This window comes from Rhipicephalus sanguineus, chromosome 9 (assembly GCF_013339695.2).
Source record: "Rhipicephalus sanguineus isolate Rsan-2018 chromosome 9, BIME_Rsan_1.4, whole genome shotgun sequence".
In the NCBI taxonomy this organism is placed as follows: Eukaryota; Metazoa; Arthropoda; class Arachnida; order Ixodida; family Ixodidae; genus Rhipicephalus; species Rhipicephalus sanguineus.
Genome location: NC_051184.2, coordinates 6,877,599 through 6,896,369, shown reverse-complemented (window position 1 = coordinate 6,896,369; position 18,771 = coordinate 6,877,599). Strand labels below are relative to the sequence as shown.

Here is an 18,771-nt window from a genome sequence, read left to right as displayed (position 1 = left end):
GAAAAATTTCGGGGGGGGGGGGTGTCGAACCCCCCTGGCTACGCCCCTGGAAGCAAGAGTTACCCAGCACTCTGCATGTTTTCAGGGAAAGGTGTTTTGAACAACAAATAATGGCGCAACAAAACTACGCACTGAAAGGAGCAATTACATAGCGGTTTGTGAGAATTCAAAGCAGTGCAATTTAAAAGAGACGTGCTCTCTCTCTTTGAGGGCTTATGCTCGCCCAGAATTTTCTTCCTTCACGCAGGACCAAGTAAAGTTTTCAATCAATCACGCTGCGCGACCGGTGCTTCGCGGTCACGCGCAGAATATGCACGCTACCAGGGTAACAGCTAGTATTCTGGACGAACACACCACTATTGTTCGAGCTTCATTATACGCATAACATAAAGGGCGCAACTTTTTCTTGGAATGTGGTGCATGAAGGCGCGCACAGCTCCCACAGGTGGTAAGTTGTTTGTCGTCCACTTTCGTTTTCCTTCGAACTTCCCGCTGCAACTTGTCGTGACGTCATGGGTGGTGTTTGCTCCACTGGTTTGCTCGGGCCATGGCTCGGGCCTAGTTAATTATTTATCGGTAAAAATATGGCTGACACTGTATTCTAAAACAGCGAAAGATTGAACTTGGTAAGCTTGGATAACCTTTCTTGCGCCACGAATGTGTAAAGCGTATATAAAAAAGAATACCTTAAAATACGAAACTGAAGATTTGGCCATTATTGGGCGGGAAATGGAAATCGAAAGCAATCGAAAGGGTAACCAACGCAACCTTTACTTTACTGCAACCACACACACACACACAAAAAGGAGATTTGAAGGAATACTAGAGAAGGGTCGCGCATAGTTCGATATAATCGAGCATTCGAAACAAAATATTTTTCTCGTATTAGTACATTACTCTATCACTATTCCTAAATTGCCACGCTTGCTGCGAGGAGACGCTTCATAAGCGAGAAAACGCGCAAAAACAAATTGTGGATGGCGACGCCACCTTGAAATTCCCGCACCAAACGCCGTGACGTCATAGCTTTTGACGGCGTATCGTATCACTGGTGTTTAACGTCCCAAAACTACGATATGAAATATGAGAGACGCCGTAGTGGAGGGCTCCGGAAATTTCGACCACCTGGGGTTCATTAACGTGCACCTAAATCTAAGTACACGGGCCTGCAACATTTTCGCCTCCGTCGAAAATGCAGCCGCCGCGGCCGGGATTCGATCCCGCGACCTTCGGGTCAGCAGTCGAGCGCCTTTTGACGGCGTCTGCTAGGTCCTGCGTATTTCCTAATGAATAAAAATGAAGTGCATTATCCTCCGAGGGGGCCATACACTTAACATACAAAGTTCCAGGAAATTCCGTTACGCCAATGTTACCATACCAATGTCACTAAAATACGAAAAATGCGAAAATTCGTGACGTCACGAGCGGAGGTGTCGGCGCGAAATTTAAAAATGAAACTTTGACCTTGGGTTTTCCCTCTATTAATAACTATGTTGGTGAAATTAACGACATTATAGTTCTAAGAGTAAAATTGATCAATCTAAACCGATTCATTGTTTCACTTTAGTGACCCTTTGAAAACTCCCTGCCTCCAGAAAACTACTGAGATTGTGTAGGCGGGAATTTACAGGTTTGTTTCTCTGGCCGTGTCAAAGGCTCAGAAGTTTACCTTGGATTCGTTTTTAATCCACGCACGCACCACACCTGAGCGCCTTTCGCGTTCTTGAAGCAGCGTGGCGGTCCTCTCCGATAGCGAACGACCGCCGCAGGTGGTATGTTTCACTGCACGACAGTTAATTCTCTTCGTTATGAGCACTCTTTACCGCACTACACGACTGTATTGCGGTGAAGCTTACAAAAGAAAATCTATTACGAAGTGCAGTAAAATCCCTGCTGCACGAGCCATCCATATTTTGAGGCATGCTCCTATCTCATTTTCCTCCATGGCTTGCGCTGCCCTCCAGATTCAGTGCCTTGTTCAACAACACCTGCCAAAACAGTGCATTCTTCGAAGAGCAGACTGTTGGGCGAGTTGGTAATGCATTATGTGGAAAACATTATGTGGTAATGCATTATGTGTTTCTTCCTTTGTCTACGTTTTCCGTGCAGTTTTGCAAACAGTGCATTCTTGTCAGCATGGATATTTCTGATGATGCAAGTGATTGCGCAACAGTTGGAAGAAGTGCACATGCAGGGGTGCAGCAAATGATATATGAAATGTGGAGATCAGCGGCTGTTCATTATACACAATACAGTGCTATACTTTTGCATGGTATTTCCATTCCAAGTGGATGTTACGACTGTTATCGAGAATAATTCGGTATATCCAGGTTCGACTGTATGTAGAACACGAGGCACACTTGCCATGCATATTGCCTACTCATGCCTGTTGTTTGCTTAAAAAATGTCAATATGTTTAGAGTAGTACAGTCATAAGTGTATTTATGTCCACTGCAGAGTGAAGGCTTCTCCCAGCGATCCCAAACTGCACCTCAAAATCACCTGATCTTTTGAGTGAGTAGAATTTCCATTTATGCTTGGTCGTTAAGTGTTTACTCACTGATACTTGTTCAACGTCCACTGCAGTGTTGGTTACTGAGAATGTGAAAACGGGATTAAGTTTTCGCCACAAAAATGCTGTCTGGTGGAAGGCTATTGCTTGGACTTATATGGTATTTACTTACTAACTGCTGCAAAGAAGCCAAGTGAATCTTTCTGCAGGCACGCGCATTTGCTGGTGAGGCGTTGTTCTGGACATTGTGCTATACCACACACAAAGAAAATGTTTTTGCACATTTGGGTAAGCACCAAGCAGTTTAGTGAGGGGTCAAACTAAACCTACTTGAAATAGGAGCTCGAGCGCAGTGGTTGTAGATGAAGTGTAAACTTCGTCTTTCAGCAAAAGCTGGGTGGAAATTCAGTTTTGTTGCACGTGAGCCTTCTTTTGTTTTGCAATATACAGCAAAAGCTCATCATAACGAAGTCACATCTGATAGGTTCTTTATATACCTGAAAATTCTTTATAAACATATATTCGTAACACCGCACAAATGCTAACATATTTCCTCATTTTGTTGTAACCAAAAATTCGTTATATCGAGGTACTGTATATAAGTGGGACAGTATAGTAGACACACCTTGAGTCAATTTATTGAACCCTCACACGGGACAACCCCGACCTTATTTACATTCATGTAATGCCACTTTTGCTTTATTGCACCACAGTATCAAAGTTGTCGGGAGCAGTTGCAAAAGTGGAAGTGAAATCCTTTATACACTACTTAGCATACGTTTTGTACACAGCATGTATTCAAAACTGGTCATGTACAACAAAACTAGTACGAGCCAGAAATTAAAAAAAAGAAGAATGGTCTACTTTGCATAACATGATTGGTGTCAAGCTCACCAGAACCACACATAAAGACAATAAATACAATAAATTCACAATACATTACATTGCACTGCCAGATGCAAAACTCCAAAAACATTTTCTTGCACCTTATTAGGACACTAAATACAGGTTATTTATTTGCATTAACCAAACCAAACTTCCACGCTTAGCACCTTCATTCAAACCGTTTTGTGCAAATACTGCACCTTCGAATATAGTTTTTAAATCTGATTATCAGAGCTCACAATATCTTTAACCTCAACGAGACTTCTTCCCCAAAAGCTTGAATTTAAGCAACACGTAAAATCCGTTCGCCCTGACACCAAACAGCCACGACAATACAGGGTCAAATGACAAGCAGTTATCACAAGCAAAAGTAAAGATTAGCACTTTTATCTCCCAATTCTTTCAAAGAGAGCTATATCAGGACAAGCAAATATTAATAATAATCATAATAACGATAAACACACCTCTGGAGCCGACATCGAATACGGCACCAGAAGATGCATCGCTGCGTCTGTACGCGAAGCATCTAGACATACTATGTACACACTTAACACCGGAGGTGAAAACAGGCCACTTTGGTTCAACCAGTAAAGTGACAGTGTCGGTGATGAAAAAACACTGGTTCGTGAAGCTTGCAGGAGAATGCACTTTACAACTTGGCTAGACTGACGCCAAGTGAGACGTTAGGCACACAGACGTTCATCACGTCCACATGTGACGGCTTCTGCACCGTCAAAGCTGTCTTTCACTCGCGAGGCTCTCTCACCCACTTGACGCTTGAAGCACTGGTCCACGTGTTCTCAACGGCACACTGCGTCACACCACATAACGTCCCCTTGTCTTCTCTTGTGAAGAGCCGCAGTATTCGTTATAGATGAGCTTGGCCAGGAACAGGTGAAAGACGACGATTAGAAAAGTGATGGACACCCAGAAGAGAGCTGGCAGGCCGCCGAGTTGATGGCCGTGCCGATGTAATGCAATGACGTGGTGCTCGTGCGCCGGCGCTGGGAGAAAGAAAAGGTCTCTTATTTTATAACTTCACTTTACGGTAAAAATTTGAATTGGGCGAGCCGGTTCACACTCGTTTAGAAGCACAGTGAGACTGAGATAAGGAAAAGAAGAGACACAGAGCTGCATCACATGCACTGACACCAACTTCAAAATCCTGCAAATCAATAGCTTCCATTTGTTAAAGCACATTATTAAACATTCTGAACAAATACGGCTGCTCTCTTGACCCTGTTGCTTTCATTTCAATGTGGTATCCTATATGTATATGACATGCATTGTCTTTTCTTTTTTCACAACCCAATCAAAGTGACAAAAAGAATCTTTGATCCATTTTTTTTTGTTTATGCAATGTGTTATAACAAGGCTGAACCCAGTAATGCATTCCTATTTATGCCACAGTTGCCAGTAACCCAGTGAGCAAAAGTTGCATGCTCTTGCTCCTTTTTAACCTTTTGCACATACCTTCCACCACCTCTTTGACGTGTATGGTCTGACTGAGCTCCTTCATGTGCTCCAGGTCTGAGGTAATGTACAGAACAGCCGTCACGGGCTCCGTCACTTTCACCGGGAATTGCTTTGCCTTGAAGCTGCACGAAATGAAATATATGAAGCACTTTAACAATCCGCAGAAGGGCTGATGCACGACTGTTGTTTTAACACAAGCAAAAATGCAGAGAGAGGTTGTAGTTTGCAAGAATGTACTACTACTGAGATGGGCAATTTGATAAAGTGCTATTTTCCAGCATAATGTTGCGAACCGAATAGACAAAACAAAGTGTTGTCTTATCAACTTGGCAGTCTTCTCTTCACGCAAGAAAAAAATGCAACAGGGAGAAAGAGTTGTGGTTCCTGTTCTAAGTAAAGTGATTAGGCATAAAGAATAGTGACAAGCAGGAAATTTAACTTCTCTGCTTGTTTGTTTACCATGAAAGGAATTTCCTCCCACTCAGAGATCAGAAAACTGGTGGTACACCTGACCCTGATGGTGTTAAAACATAGATATGCTATGCCCTCTCAGCTGTGAGCTGGTAGCACCTTGAAGTTATTAAAAAATGCGTTTTCTTAGGCAAACTTCCATTCAATGTAACTTCCTGTTGTTCAACATGCTGTTTTGGCATGCATAATAGAACTGATTAGAATAACAGAGAGCTGAGCTAGTTGGTAGGTATTCATGTTTTTTAAAAGACTGGGCGTGCAAACATGGACACAAGAGGGGTTGAAAGTTGGGCAAGTTGGTACGGGAACATCTTAAGAAAAAACTGCGCAGCAGGATGAGACACCAAGAAAGAACTGACGAAAACGAGCACAGATGGATCTTAAGATGGACACAAGAGAGGTGTCAGGGCAGTTGTTACATGGCATTTGCATTGTCTTGACTTCTCTCTTGTGTCCATGTCTGCAAGCCTAGTCTTTTAAACACGATAGAACTGAGTTTCATTAAAAGTGATAAAACACAGAAAAGTGCTGCATGACCCCCATGAACAGGAATGCAAGACTTACTCGAGCTTCACTGGCGGGTCAAGGCATCCACCGTCACACGCGTAATAGTCACGGTCGCTCCGGTCGAGCCAAACCTGCAGGAGGGCCTTGTTGTCATCGCCCAGGACGACGCTCACATTGAGGTGCGTGGCGTTGCCGTAGCTGATGCGGCGAAAGAAGAGTTCTCGGTGAAGGTCTTTCGGCTGTGTGTTGAGCTCTAGGTGGCTGTCCTTGAACAGGAAGGCACCTAGGCTCAATACCACGGCTTGCAGCACGCCTTCCGCACCTACCAGCATTTAGGAATGGAAGCAGTGGAAGACTGTAAGTGCCAAATGGCCACATGTACTCATCATACAATCCAGTTGATTGCAGCATGAGCAAGGGTAGTCAGAGCAATAAGGGAAGCCACCGATACCCCATTTTAATCCAGGCTTGAAGAAACAACAAGCTTATCTCTTAAATAAGCAGTTTTAGTCCAACCACAAAATTATGATTCATAATATTAAAACAAACATCCTCCTCTTTTCTGCAGTTAAACAAAAAAGATTACATGCTACGTCAGGTACCCTAGCCTGCAGTGAAAAAAAAATGCCTAGAATTAAATGCTTACATCTTCTGCCAAGATTCTGACTTGTGTCAGAGCTTGTTAAGTAAATAATAATAATAACAACAGTAATAATAATAAAGAACCAACACACAGGGTGAGAGAGATTGTTCCACGCAAAGCTCACCTGTTTTAATAAGTTTCGAACATCCCTGATTCTCCAGTGTCAGCATCCACAAGTTTACTGCGTTTGTAACTGAAGACAGGCTCGTCAGGTCAGCCCATAGGGTTGAGGCTTGCCTGCAGGTAGGGGGCAACAATCAATGCCATCATGCCATGAATTTCGCAACTGCCTTTCGAGTTTATACGCTAAACTGTTAGCAAGTCAATGAAGCCAGCAAAAGCTGAAGGCGTGCGTGTCCAACTAGAAAATCCTCAGATGAGCACTGGCTCTAACGTTCTCAAAAGCACTGGCTCTAACGTTCTCAAAATATCAAAGCAAGTGCTCCCAGGGCATTCTTGCAAAATTAATGCTAGTAGTGAGCCATCAACATTCTTACACATTCGATTCTGCAGTTAAGATATGTGCCAAAAAGCTATTAACCCACATTTATTTAGTAACACTTTTACTTTCTCTTTAGATGGCTAGCTAACGCACTTCAAGCACTTCCTATTACTATGGCTACAGAAACAAGGAAGGTAAAGTTCCTTTACCTTTAGTGCACTGTACTTGACAATGCCATCAGCATCGCAACACAACAAAGTACAACAGACCTGAGAGCTGTAAGCTAAGACAACTTAGTCTCATTTTGAGCACCATCATCACCATTTAGCATCATCATCATCATCATCATTTCATTTGATTTATTTATTCATGCCCCCCTCTAGTCACATGACTACGTGACACCAGGCAGACATTCAGACGGTGCAGGTTAAACTTAGAACAGCACTAGTCCTGTTTGGTCTTTCTTGTCTTCGTTGTATCGCTCCGTTTTCTACTATGAATACCGTATTTACTTGAATCCAAGCCGGCCCCGATTCTAAGCCGACCCCCGAAATTCGTAAGGCCAGAAAAAAAAAAAAACTTAATCATTGTACTCGAATCTAAGCCGACCCCCCCCACTTTTGCACATCGTTTTTACGAGAAAAACATCGGCTTAGATTCGAATAAATACGGTATGTACCAACAAGCTCAAGTTCGCACGCTTTTAGAACAGCTCTGCTGTTAAAACTTCTTGAACGTAAGAAGGGGCGGTACCAGGCATGAGTACTCACAGGGTGTGGTGGCCACCGTAGCAGTGTTCCGGGTAGGCAAGGAGTGCTTGCAGCTCCCGGTGTTCCGCAGGGCCAGTGTTCCACTCGGAGGCCAAGGCACGCTGGTGGGATAGTATGTAGTAGATGGTGCCGTTGATGACGTCCCCGTTGAGTGCGCCGTATGCTTTGGATTGGCTAATGCCAAAGCCCGTGCTCCACAACTGCAACATCCAAAACGGAAGCCCGTGACCACCCGCTAACCAGTGAGCGCTGTTAGAGCTGCACACTGGTGTACTCGCACATTGGTGTACTCACACACTGGTGTGCTCTCACACTGGTGCACACACACTGGTACACTCACAAACAAAACTCTTATAGAGTTTAAGCAGACTTTTTGTAATGAACACCTTTTCCATCAGTAGCCTATTTAGGTTCAGCATAAATGTGTTCTACAAAAGTTAGTGGAGTGAACCTCATGCTGCAATCATTTAATTGTCAGGGGAATGACAATTAGTACACCAATTTGACCAATCTTAGTATTACTAGTGATGTTATTTACTAGGCCTAATCTTTCTAAATTTTCCAAAAAAATCACAGTTTCATAAACACATGAAGACAAAAACGTTTCTGCATATATATGTGTAATTATTGCCTGGGTGAAATGTTTCACTTATAACTCAACACATTGTTGCAAATGATCAATTCGCAATGTCGCAAAGCCTTTCGAAGCCAGATGATCAAGGTTTAGGCAAATCCATATAGAGTACTGCAAATCGGAAGAAGATGGTGATTTGAAATGAGCTCGTGTTTCAATGGGTGGACTAGTAAGGGCTATATTATGAACAGAAGTCTCCTTGTCAAAATGCTCGTTTCATGAACATCCCTTTATCAATCACTAGCGATCTATCAAATGATGTGCCGTACCATAACCACATTCTCTAGTTGCAGCAGTTATTAAATCAAAACCACGTCGCAAGGAAAACCAGATTATTCATTTGCTAGCAGCAAATTTAAAAATTTTCCCCTGTGCTCTCCCAACCTTTTTGTAACTTATATTTATGCTGGCATTCACTATCTAGACTCCCCTCTCTCTGTGTGCCATCATCCAGTAAAAGGGAGTAAAAGTCTCACCTGGCTCCATGCATCGACATGCATGTTGCGCAGAATATGGCTTTCGATGCTTACGACTCTCTGCATTTCCTGCAATGCGGAGAAATGCACACACAAAATTTAACTGCAAAGTATGATATGAACTGAGCCTGGAAATACAAAAGTCAAACCTCGAGGTAATAAATCAATCTATACAATGAAGTAAACTTCAAAATATTTTCCCCTAGTACAGATATCCTAAAGGTACTGTATTTTTTCGTGTATAACCTGCCCTTGCATATATAACCCACAACCCCAACTACGATAAGCGAAAAATTTAAAAGAAGATCCCAGTGTATTGCCGTGAAGCTACCTTTCTTGCATTACTGTACAACACTGACGTGAAGCACCTTGCACACCGAAATTTGCGCATTACTCACACCCCGACTTTAGCTCTGAAGTTTCTGGATTTTTTTGTGTAGGTTATACGTGAGAAAATACGGCGTCTTCGCATAAGAGGAGGCTATGTTACAATGAAGCTTGACTATAGAATTATTACAAGAGAAATGGAAAGAGAGCACACATAAAAAATGTACTCACCTCCCTAAGAAAAGACTGAAGCTGTGAGACTGCAGATGGATAGTCCTTTGACTTTACAGGCAGAGAGTAATCCACCAGGGTCTGTACCTTAAGCACTGTGGAACTGAAAGGGACAGGAGTTGAACACACATTAGCCAGGTTTCGCTGCCTCATCATTTATCCCATCAGGGTCCCAATGCTGGCACTGTGGCATGGGAATGAAATGTGTTTAATGTTGTTCCATCCATAAAGAACTGTGATGAAATGCGTTTAGCCCTTCATCACCATAAAGTACAGCATTTAATTATGTTGCCATATTTTAGTGAATTTTCTCATTTTACAATGCCCTTACAAACTGTCCCTCTCACATAAGCTTCTTAATTGATGCCGGAGGCAAGCTTGACAGTTCTGGATGGATAGAACTTTTTCTTTTTAAAAGTGTAGAACTGTACGGTCTGTGCAATAGCTCCCTAAAATGTGTGCCCGAAATGAGAACTACTGGTTTGGTGTAAACGTCGAAGCCTACTCGGACGGCTTCAAATTAATATAGTTGCAGTCCAGCCTTTGTACGGTAAAGTTCAGATTCCATTTATGAATTTAAGGCTGTACACCTAATCCATGACAAATTCATTTTCTATTCTTGCACAACACATGGTCTGCGTAAACATCTTCGCATGTGTGCCTGTTGAAGTGGTTGCACTTATAATACGTACATATACAGATAAGGAAAATAAGAAATATAACATGGGTCAGTTCAAATGGCTCACCTCTTTGGTTCAACTGTAACTGTGTTTGGCAACTTCGGAGTGACAAGTGCAAAGGCAATGACGGTGTCCTTGCTCACACCTGGCGAGACCTTGCCATGCCAGATTATGTTTTCCTGGCCGTAACGATCCTTGATCCTTCAATGCAAGCAGAAAGCACTTAAGCATATCTTCAAAGCAAAGCATTAAGAGAAATACCAGTACATACTCTTGTTAAATTAGAGCTATAGCGAAGAATAACACTGCGTCTTTACTCTCCAAGAAGGCGGAACAACTCAGTGTGACACGGTAAGCTGCCTAATGACACTGAACATATGCTGTGAAATGAAGGAAGAGAATTTTTCGAAGGCTCGTTTCTTTGTTTGACACAACCTTAGTGAAAACCAGCAGATGATATGCCAAGGAAGGTATGGGGGACGTTAATTGTACTGTTTTTAAGTGTATTGTAATAATTGTGACATAGATGTGAAGAAAGCAAAGTGGACGAAAAGACAACTTGCCACCGGCAGGGACAAAACCTGCGACCTTCGGATTTGAAGGTCGCAGGCGAGACATATACCTATGTCTCGCCACTATCGGAAGCACTTAATACTGTGCGAGAACAAATACAGCCTAGTGGTTTTTGTATTCTAGTGGTTATGGTATGTTGAACATTTGTGACCGAAATCACAACTTGACATAGACTCACTCGCAATTGTTCAACATATAACTTTTGTTCAAATGAGTTTAGAACACTTATCCATATTTTATTGCATTCAGTTCTCATTGCAGCTCATTCTGACGTGCTTATTTACATTTTAACTCTCGCAGTTCAGGCAAATTCTAGCTCCCAAAAGGCATATATAAAATGTTTGACATTTTAAGAATTACGTATTATACTAGAAAAATAATTGCATATTTGAAGCCTGCACACAGTTATACATAAACTCATCGAGTTTCATCTTAATTGATAAAGAGAGTTTGATCAAGAATGTGTGGACCTCTGCACAGAAACAATTATGAGCACTGATTTGTTCTAACACACTGACTGCCCCAAACTTCATGCAAGATTGAACAAGAAGCAAACAAACCCAAGAGGCTTTGCCTGCAGGTTCTCAGTGGTAGAACCCTTCTGCTCGATGCCAAATGTGATTGGATCCGACTGCGAGGTGTAAGAAAGCAAACTGAGAGGCCCTGCCAGACAATGCCAAAGTGTGGCCGTAATTAGATTAAATGAATAGTTGAAGTGCAATAAGATGAGGGTTTTCAACTCACCAGAGGGTTGACAATCTTGACAGTTTGTACAAGTAAGGACGGTATTGTTCGATGGGCATAGTAGGTGTGACTGACACTGATCGTTTTTCTCCTCTGTAATCCAAGGCACAAATGTCTCAGCCAATGTACGGCATCAGGATATTGAAGGTTTGAATACTTTTCTCAGTAGTAAGTGAAGCCGAGCTAGTTGGTATTAATGCATTTTGGAAGAGCAAAAAAAAAAAGAACAACACACAGGGACACAGGCTAGAGAGATGATACAGGCACTATCTTTCAACTGATAATAAGAATAATATCTGGGGTTTAACGTCCCAAAACCACCATATGATTATGAGAGACGCCGTAGTGGAGGGCTCCGGAAATTTCGACCACCTGGGGTTCTTTAACGTGCACCTAAATCTAAGTACACAGGCCTCAAACATTTTCGCCTCCATCGAAAATGCAGCCGCCGCGGCCGGGATTCGATCCCGCGACATTCGGGTCAGCAGTCGAGCGCCATAACCACTAGACCACCGTGGAGGGGCATCTTTCAACTGATGTTTATTTTCAGGAAGGCAACATATAAACATACACCTGGTCATGTCCAATGACTCTGTCTAACAGCAAATAAAATCTCAAATTTTTTGCTGTTGGATAGAGTCATTTCGCATTACCAGATTTATGATGATATGTTGCGTTTCTGAAAATAAATGCCAGTTGAAAGTTAGTGCCTGTATCGTCTCTCTAGCCTGTGTCTCTGCGTACTATATATTTTTTTTTTTGCGCTCTTCCACAATATTTTTTTCAAACAATTTCTGCCTATTTGTAACATCACTAAATTTACTATTGCCAAATAATACTTTACAAAGCAAATCATGAGCTGAAATTTGAGAACTTCTAATTTCGTTTTCTCGGTATGAAACATGCAATTAATTTCACTTCCTAATATGAAAACTGAGACCTCTACCAAGTGATCAATTATAAGTGGAAAGCTGATCCACTAAGAGATCGTATTACAACCAGCAACAATGTTCCCGCGTGAGTTCCCGCATGCGCTGCTTAAAAGAGAGCAAAGAAAATGTGCACATTACAGTTACACAAGCTTCCACACTAATTTACCCTCGTGCAAGTGTTTCACATGTCCCTGTTCTTCTTTTGAGCAGGTCGTCTTTTGAGCAGCAAATATCAACAGCTGTTACGTTCCACCAACAAGATGATACTAGGTGCTTTAACAGCTCTTAGAAGTAGGCTACTTACCTTGTTGAAACACTGATACCTAAAGACAGTGCCTTTTACAAAGTGTACCACGTTGCCTTCTGCAACATGCACAAGAGAAAGCAGAACTCGTTTCAGTACAACTGCACAACAAAAGGCTAAGTAGCTACAAAAACTGAAGTCTGCCAACCTTGGTGGGAGGCTTGCGGGTACGTGATTTCAACACCAGGATGAAACGGCAAGGCAAGGGACAAAGTCCTGTTGTTGAAAATGAACAGGGTGTTGTCATCGTCAACGGAAAAGCCTATTTTTCCATTGCCTGAAAGAAAATATTGCATGAGGCACAGAGGTTTCTTTAATTACAAAGTTATACCATAGAGATTATAGAGCATGATGTGGATAATAGCAGAGAATTAGCATTTCATCTAACATAAATATGTTGGGAAGATCATGCACCACACCTAGCTCTGCCTACAGTTTACATCCAATGTGTGTACAGCTGTAAATGCCTTTTCAGACAACATAAACACGGTAAGAAGTCACCTTGTATAATTTTTTAGAACACAGCTCTTGGGTGCCTGTTCCTGCGTTGAGCAGTGTCGCCACTGCCGTCTGTGGCGTAACCAATAGACATGAAAAAATAAAATGACAAAAAAATACTCAGGATCTAATAAGATTTGTACCCAGGCCCTCTGCGGGGCAGTCGAGTATCCTACCACAGAGCCAAGCTGGTGCTTGAAACTCATTTGCAAAAAAACTCTATACAGGCTCTATGTCGGGCAAGAAATCGTGTTAGCCTATGTAATATAGCGTGGCAGAAGCTTAAAATAATAACCTGTCATCACAGAATGCTAATTGCCCAACGAGTGTGTGGTTTAATGCTTCCCACCCACTGCAAAGTACTCAGCCATAATTCTTCATCATCAGCCACATGCAGCATAAACAAAGTGCACATAATACCTTACAGATGTGTAGCGGGTACCCTGCTTATCTGCAGAAAGGCGAATAATGGCATAGTGGGTGCTGTCCTACTTCACAAAAATTATGATTTATGGCATAGTCGATACCTTGTGGAAAGCCAAAACTTCAAACATAGTTGGCCTTGCCCCAACATGAAGCTGCGCTCAGAATTTGCATTAGGCAGTATCGTAATCGTCGGTGAATTTTTTTTTTCACCAAGTAGGCTACAAATTATATAATGTGTTACAGAGTTGAGAGATTGTGAGTGCTCCTTAAAGGGGTGGTGCCATCAAATTTCGAGGCTATAACAAGCCTGTTGTGGGTTTCCTCTGTATGCAAGGACACTCCACACGAAGGGTCGGACACAGCAAACGTTTAGAATATGTTTTAATTCACTTCCAAAGTGTACCTAAATGCCCATTCTCCCGATCAAAACCCATCGCTAGCGCGCCAACTCTGACGTGACTCTGTAGGATGGGCAACGAAAGTTGTAGTGACGTCACACCAGATCTGTTGTAGTGACGTGAGTGACCTCCGCCACCTCCGCAATGTACGTAGCGGCTGTAGTGAGCTAGAATATATTGTAGTTCACTTTAGCACCGGCAAAGCATTCGTTACTACATCACTCGCCGAGTTTCGGTCGCTTCCTGGCTAAGTGCGTCACAGCCTTGTATGGTCACGTGACCAAGCCTCCTACACTTCTACGTCACTGCCCAACCTCAACGCCCAGAAACCGAAACCGAAAGTTGTCTACATCAAAAGGCGATATTAAATTATTTAGCGAGAATACTAGGGGTGTGCGAATATCAAATTTTTCGAATACGAATCGAATACGAATATCCACCTTCGAATATCGAATATCAAAGGAAAAATGCCTCCACAATAACAATATTTCATTTAACATGTAGCTATTTGAAACAAAAAAAAAACATTAACAGCCTGACTGGCAACACAACATACACTGCTATCTGCAGAACACAATTAATGTCCAGGCTAGCACAATGCACATCACAACACAAGCAAATATCACGGCACAATGAAAGTAATGAATACATGTTGTCATGAAGAAATATGAGTTGCTCCACATGATCAGGCAGCAGGCGCTCCCTTGTAACCTCCCTTGTAACAGAGACCCCCCCCCCGCCACTGAAAAGGCACGCTCGCTTGGAACAGAAGTGGCTGGTATAGGGAGGTACATGGGGGAAAGCTTTGCCATACTGTGGTATCTGAAAGTGCCTACAGTCCGCCACCAGTCACGTGGGTCACTGTCTTTCTTCAGAAGTGGTCCCGCAGAGTGAACGAGTGGTAGTGCGGCACGTTACGGCCGTCTAATATTGAAAATGTACGGTTACATGATCGCCAACAGCGCTGCACGTTGGAGATGCACCAGCAATAAATCATACGTATTGGGGCGCTCGTCGCAGGCAGATATCGTGCCTCCGTGTACTTACGATGTTTATCGCTCCTCTCGGCAACGTTTCTAGCGATGCGAACGCAGCAGAAATGTGGAAGACGAGTTATTATGCATGATAATCGAATTGCATATTCGAATTTTTCGGATATTCGAAACTTCTCGAATACACGATTTTCGAATTGAATACGAATATTTCGAATGTAATATTCGACGAATATTCGGAACTTCCGAATATTCGCACACCCCTAGAGAATACATGAATCTTGGTGCGTGCATCATGCTTCCTGGAGCTATATGAAACGCTTATAGCAAAGAACGCGCAAGCCACAAATTTGGTGGCACTACCCCTTTAAGAGGGCCTTGACACGTGTGGTACCTCTTGAATGTAACGCAGAACCACTATCAGGAGATCGCACCATGGGCGTCGGCAGGGGGGTGCAAAAGGCGCACTTGCCCCCACCCCTCGCTTCCACCCAAGCTACACCAGCGCTCCCCCCTCCACCAACTGCGATGCAACATGGGTTTGTACACCCCAGGACAAAATCCTGCCGATGCCCATGAATCGTACTATGACTGGCGCATATAACTGCAACATTTGTCCATTTGCATGACACTGAGGCAAGTGTACAGAACTGAGAAGTTAAGGTAGAGCAAAAGCACATCACACTAAGTGAATCGCATTTAATCAGCAGTAGCACCCAAGAGTCCAATATACAAGCACAACGCTAGATTTTTTCCTTTTTTTTTTAACAGCTGTGAGTCTCAGTGGCCAATAGAAACAAGTGCCCCAACTCACCGACGAATGAGAGAAGTCGCTTGTCAGTAGAGCTCTCGTAGCTGCGATATAAACTGGCATCAAACTCCCCGACATCTCGCAGGAATGGGTCAACATTCAGTGCCACACATCCAATGCTCGGATCTGTAAAAAAGGCAGGATCAGATCAGGACAGATGCGAATGACCGAGTGACATCGAGCACTCCAACACGCTGCTCACCAATCATGATGGGTGTCTTTCGCCTCACCCATCGAAACAGGGAAGGCCCGATGTACAGGACCAATGCAAGGGCCATCATAACAAGCAACAACATTTTTCTAGATCTGTGAAAACAGTGCAAGCAGAAATCAAAACATCGAATTCCAGGCTTTCGGCAAAACAATTTACATGCAAGTCACCCACTAAAGAGTTGACAAGATAGAAGCAATTACAATGCCAGTTTCAGCTCGACGGAATTAGATCAACGTAGTTATCCGTGACACGAGTTAGTCGGGCACGTAACAAAAGTAGTTGTTTCAGTCTCATCTAACGAAAGATGAACGTTATTTCCTCTACATCAGCGGCATGCAGTGCAACAGATGACCAGGAAAAAAAAGCGAAAAAAAAAGAATAAGCACAGAACGCAGTAAGCATATTGTACCTCTTAAGCACGAGTTTCGGGTGGTAATGAGCATGCCTAAAAACAAGAAAACCAGGGTATGAACTTATTAGGAAGGAAAGGTCATTCGGGCGCTACAGAAGAAAAAATCATGCAATAACGACAGGCTGTGCAGTGGTCTCCGACACAATCTTTTTTCTCTTGCACTACTCACGACAGGTAGCCATCGCAGAGTCGTTTGACCCTTCGAAATTTCTCCCCGATATCCATAGCTCTGGTGTTCTACCTGCAAGAGATTAAGGAGCGCATCACCGCCACGCTTCAGCAAATACGTAATCGCGTCTCATTTGCGACGACACGCACGCGAAGCAAACTCAGTTTCACTTATTTCGATTCATTTCGCAGCCATCTTCACTCATTTAACGCACTGGAACTGCACTGCTTCGTCCGCTTGTCATTTGCCGCAGTGACGCACGTACAGCCTGCGGCGCCGGCGGTTCTGATGTTACGTGGTCAGCCAAGCAGTCAAATGTCCCAAGAAGCGAAGCAGTCGCCGCAACGCTAATCTTGTACCATGACTTCTTAGTGCACGAACATCCGTTTGGGTTTAAACAGTTTTATCGCCACGCTACGAGAGCTGGGCGTTCCCGAAATATCGCTGTGTAAACGCGTGATCTCGGCACACACACACACACACGCAAACTTGTTGGCGAGGTTCTGAGACGATCTAGGTGCTACCGTACCCAGGCGCGCAATCATGTGGGCCTGCCTCGCCGGTATTGTGGTGTCGGTGCAGTTGGCTAGCGCTGCCTACGTTCTTCGTCCATTCGGGAGTTCGAGCAGGGATAACTTTTAAACTTTCGCCACCCCTGCACCATCGCCGAACATCTGATCGGCCAGCCACACGCAGTTGTTGACGTCTCGCAACAATGGTACAGTGGTCCCGCAATAAATGTTTGCGTGGTCCGCAATTAGTGAAGGTTAAAAAATTATCGACAATAAGCGTTTTATTTTCACAATTTTTTAAGTTAATTTACACTTGTTAATTTTAAGTTTACTGCGTTCTTTTAACATATTATGCGGATCTTTAAATAGTGCTTTTGTTTGTTTGTTTTTGAAAGGTAGTTTCATAGGCTACCCTCAAATTGCCCCGGTTTGGCAACCAAATTTGTTTCCGTTTAATTTTAATTGAACAAGAATATACAATTGTTAAAATAATTTCGCAACACGTGCATTGTACTAATCAAAGCGTTTGCAGCCTTATTGCGTTTATGTAACTATGTATGTATAATGTGGCCCTTAAGATCACTGTGGGTAGCCACAAGAGCGTAACAATCTCGGAGGCAAGATTGTATTTTTGACTTTACGTTATTTCTGTCACAGTGCAGTGCAAGACTACTCTGGTGTAACAATACAACGCCCATCGCGCCAAGCAAATCGAAGGCACCCGAAGCCCGCTATGGCGTCTGGTCAGCGCGCGTTTGTTCAGAAACTGAGCAAGTAAGGCGTGCTTGACAATTTCCCAGTTGATGTGTCATCGTGCATGCTTACGCTTTATGTTGCGACGTACAAACCAATGCTGCCGGTTTCATTTGCTGACACTAAACCTCCGTTAAATGGGCCGGGGCGTTGGCGGGATATTGTGCCGTTCTCCCGTGAACATCCTTGCATTCGCTCTGGCTTGACGCTTGTTTTGCGATTTTCTTTGCAGACAAGCGAATGCAGATGTCAGACGCCAGATCGCAAGTAGCGCAGCGGAGAGAGATTTCGCTCATGGACTCGGTGGAGCGCAAGGCAGTGTCTGTATCTGCACGTTTCATCACTATTTCCGGAGACGGTTGCAAAATAAAACTTCCCGCCTAGCGGCTTGTGTTGCGCTTAGGACGCGAGTCCGATTCCCGGCCGCGCCGGCCGCATTTCAAAAGGAATAAAATGCTCGTGTGCTATGGTTTTAGGTGCACGTTGAGGAACCGTATGTGGTCAATATTAATCCAGAAGCGTCTGTACGGCGTCCCTCATAATCATATCGAGGTTTTGGCGAGTGTAAGGCGAGAATGAAATATAATAATAATGATGATGATGATGATAATAATAATAATAATAATAATAATAATAATGAAACTCGCCAGGCCCTGACACTTGCATAAATTGCCTTCAGGCAGCATGCACGCATAAGTGTACGCGATTTGTTTTTGCCATTTGTTCCCATCGATGACAAATAAAAACAGGGCACATTGAACTTTCGGTAAATTAAACTCCCGCCATACTCAATTTACATTAATTTCCCTTGCAGTATGCTGCGTATTAAAGAAGATCGCTTTGTTAAAGATATTTTCACGTTTGTTGGGATGTGTTATCAACTACAGCAACGTCAAAAAATAGCATTCTTATTTTTCGTAATGCTTGCAGTCTGTAATTAACTAGTGTATGTGCTCATGATTCAAATCATAATATGATC

At 43.2% G+C, this 18,771-nt stretch overlaps 2 protein-coding genes across 3 annotated transcripts in view; one reads left to right on the top strand and one right to left on the bottom strand.

Moving 5' to 3' along the window:
- Window positions 1-3,134: 3,134 nt before the first annotated feature.
- On the bottom strand, window positions 3,135-17,238 carry LOC119404527 (uncharacterized protein KIAA2013 homolog). Of its 2 annotated transcripts, XM_037671060.2 has the most exons (17): window positions 17,057-17,238; window positions 16,528-16,599; window positions 16,356-16,391; window positions 15,935-16,038; window positions 15,736-15,858; window positions 12,756-12,884; window positions 12,608-12,666; window positions 11,372-11,464; window positions 11,188-11,258; window positions 10,121-10,255; window positions 9,375-9,477; window positions 8,817-8,885; window positions 7,707-7,906; window positions 6,619-6,731; window positions 5,909-6,173; window positions 4,871-4,995; window positions 3,135-4,401 (listed from the first exon to the last, which is right to left on the bottom strand). In XM_037671060.2, exons 2-17 carry the CDS (start codon window positions 16,581-16,583, stop codon window positions 4,214-4,216), a joined length of 1,869 nt encoding a protein of 622 aa, XP_037526988.1. In that variant the 5' UTR covers window positions 16,584-16,599; window positions 17,057-17,238; the 3' UTR covers window positions 3,135-4,213. The 2 variants fall into 2 exon arrangements, with proteins under 2 accessions (XP_037526988.1, XP_037526990.1); XM_037671062.2 differs by lacking the exon at window positions 16,356-16,391 and having other exon boundaries at window positions 17,057-17,232.
- Window positions 17,239-17,729: 491 nt separating this feature from the next.
- The window catches only part of LOC119404524 (dedicator of cytokinesis protein 7), a 58,571-nt gene continuing 57,529 nt past the window's right edge, over window positions 17,730-18,771 (top strand). The window contains exons 1-2 of the mRNA XM_037671055.2: window positions 17,730-17,813; window positions 18,025-18,112. Coding sequence (XP_037526983.1) covers window positions 17,773-17,813; window positions 18,025-18,112 — 129 coding nt within the window. The 5' untranslated portion in view covers window positions 17,730-17,772. The remainder of the gene's footprint in view (window positions 17,814-18,024; window positions 18,113-18,771) is intronic.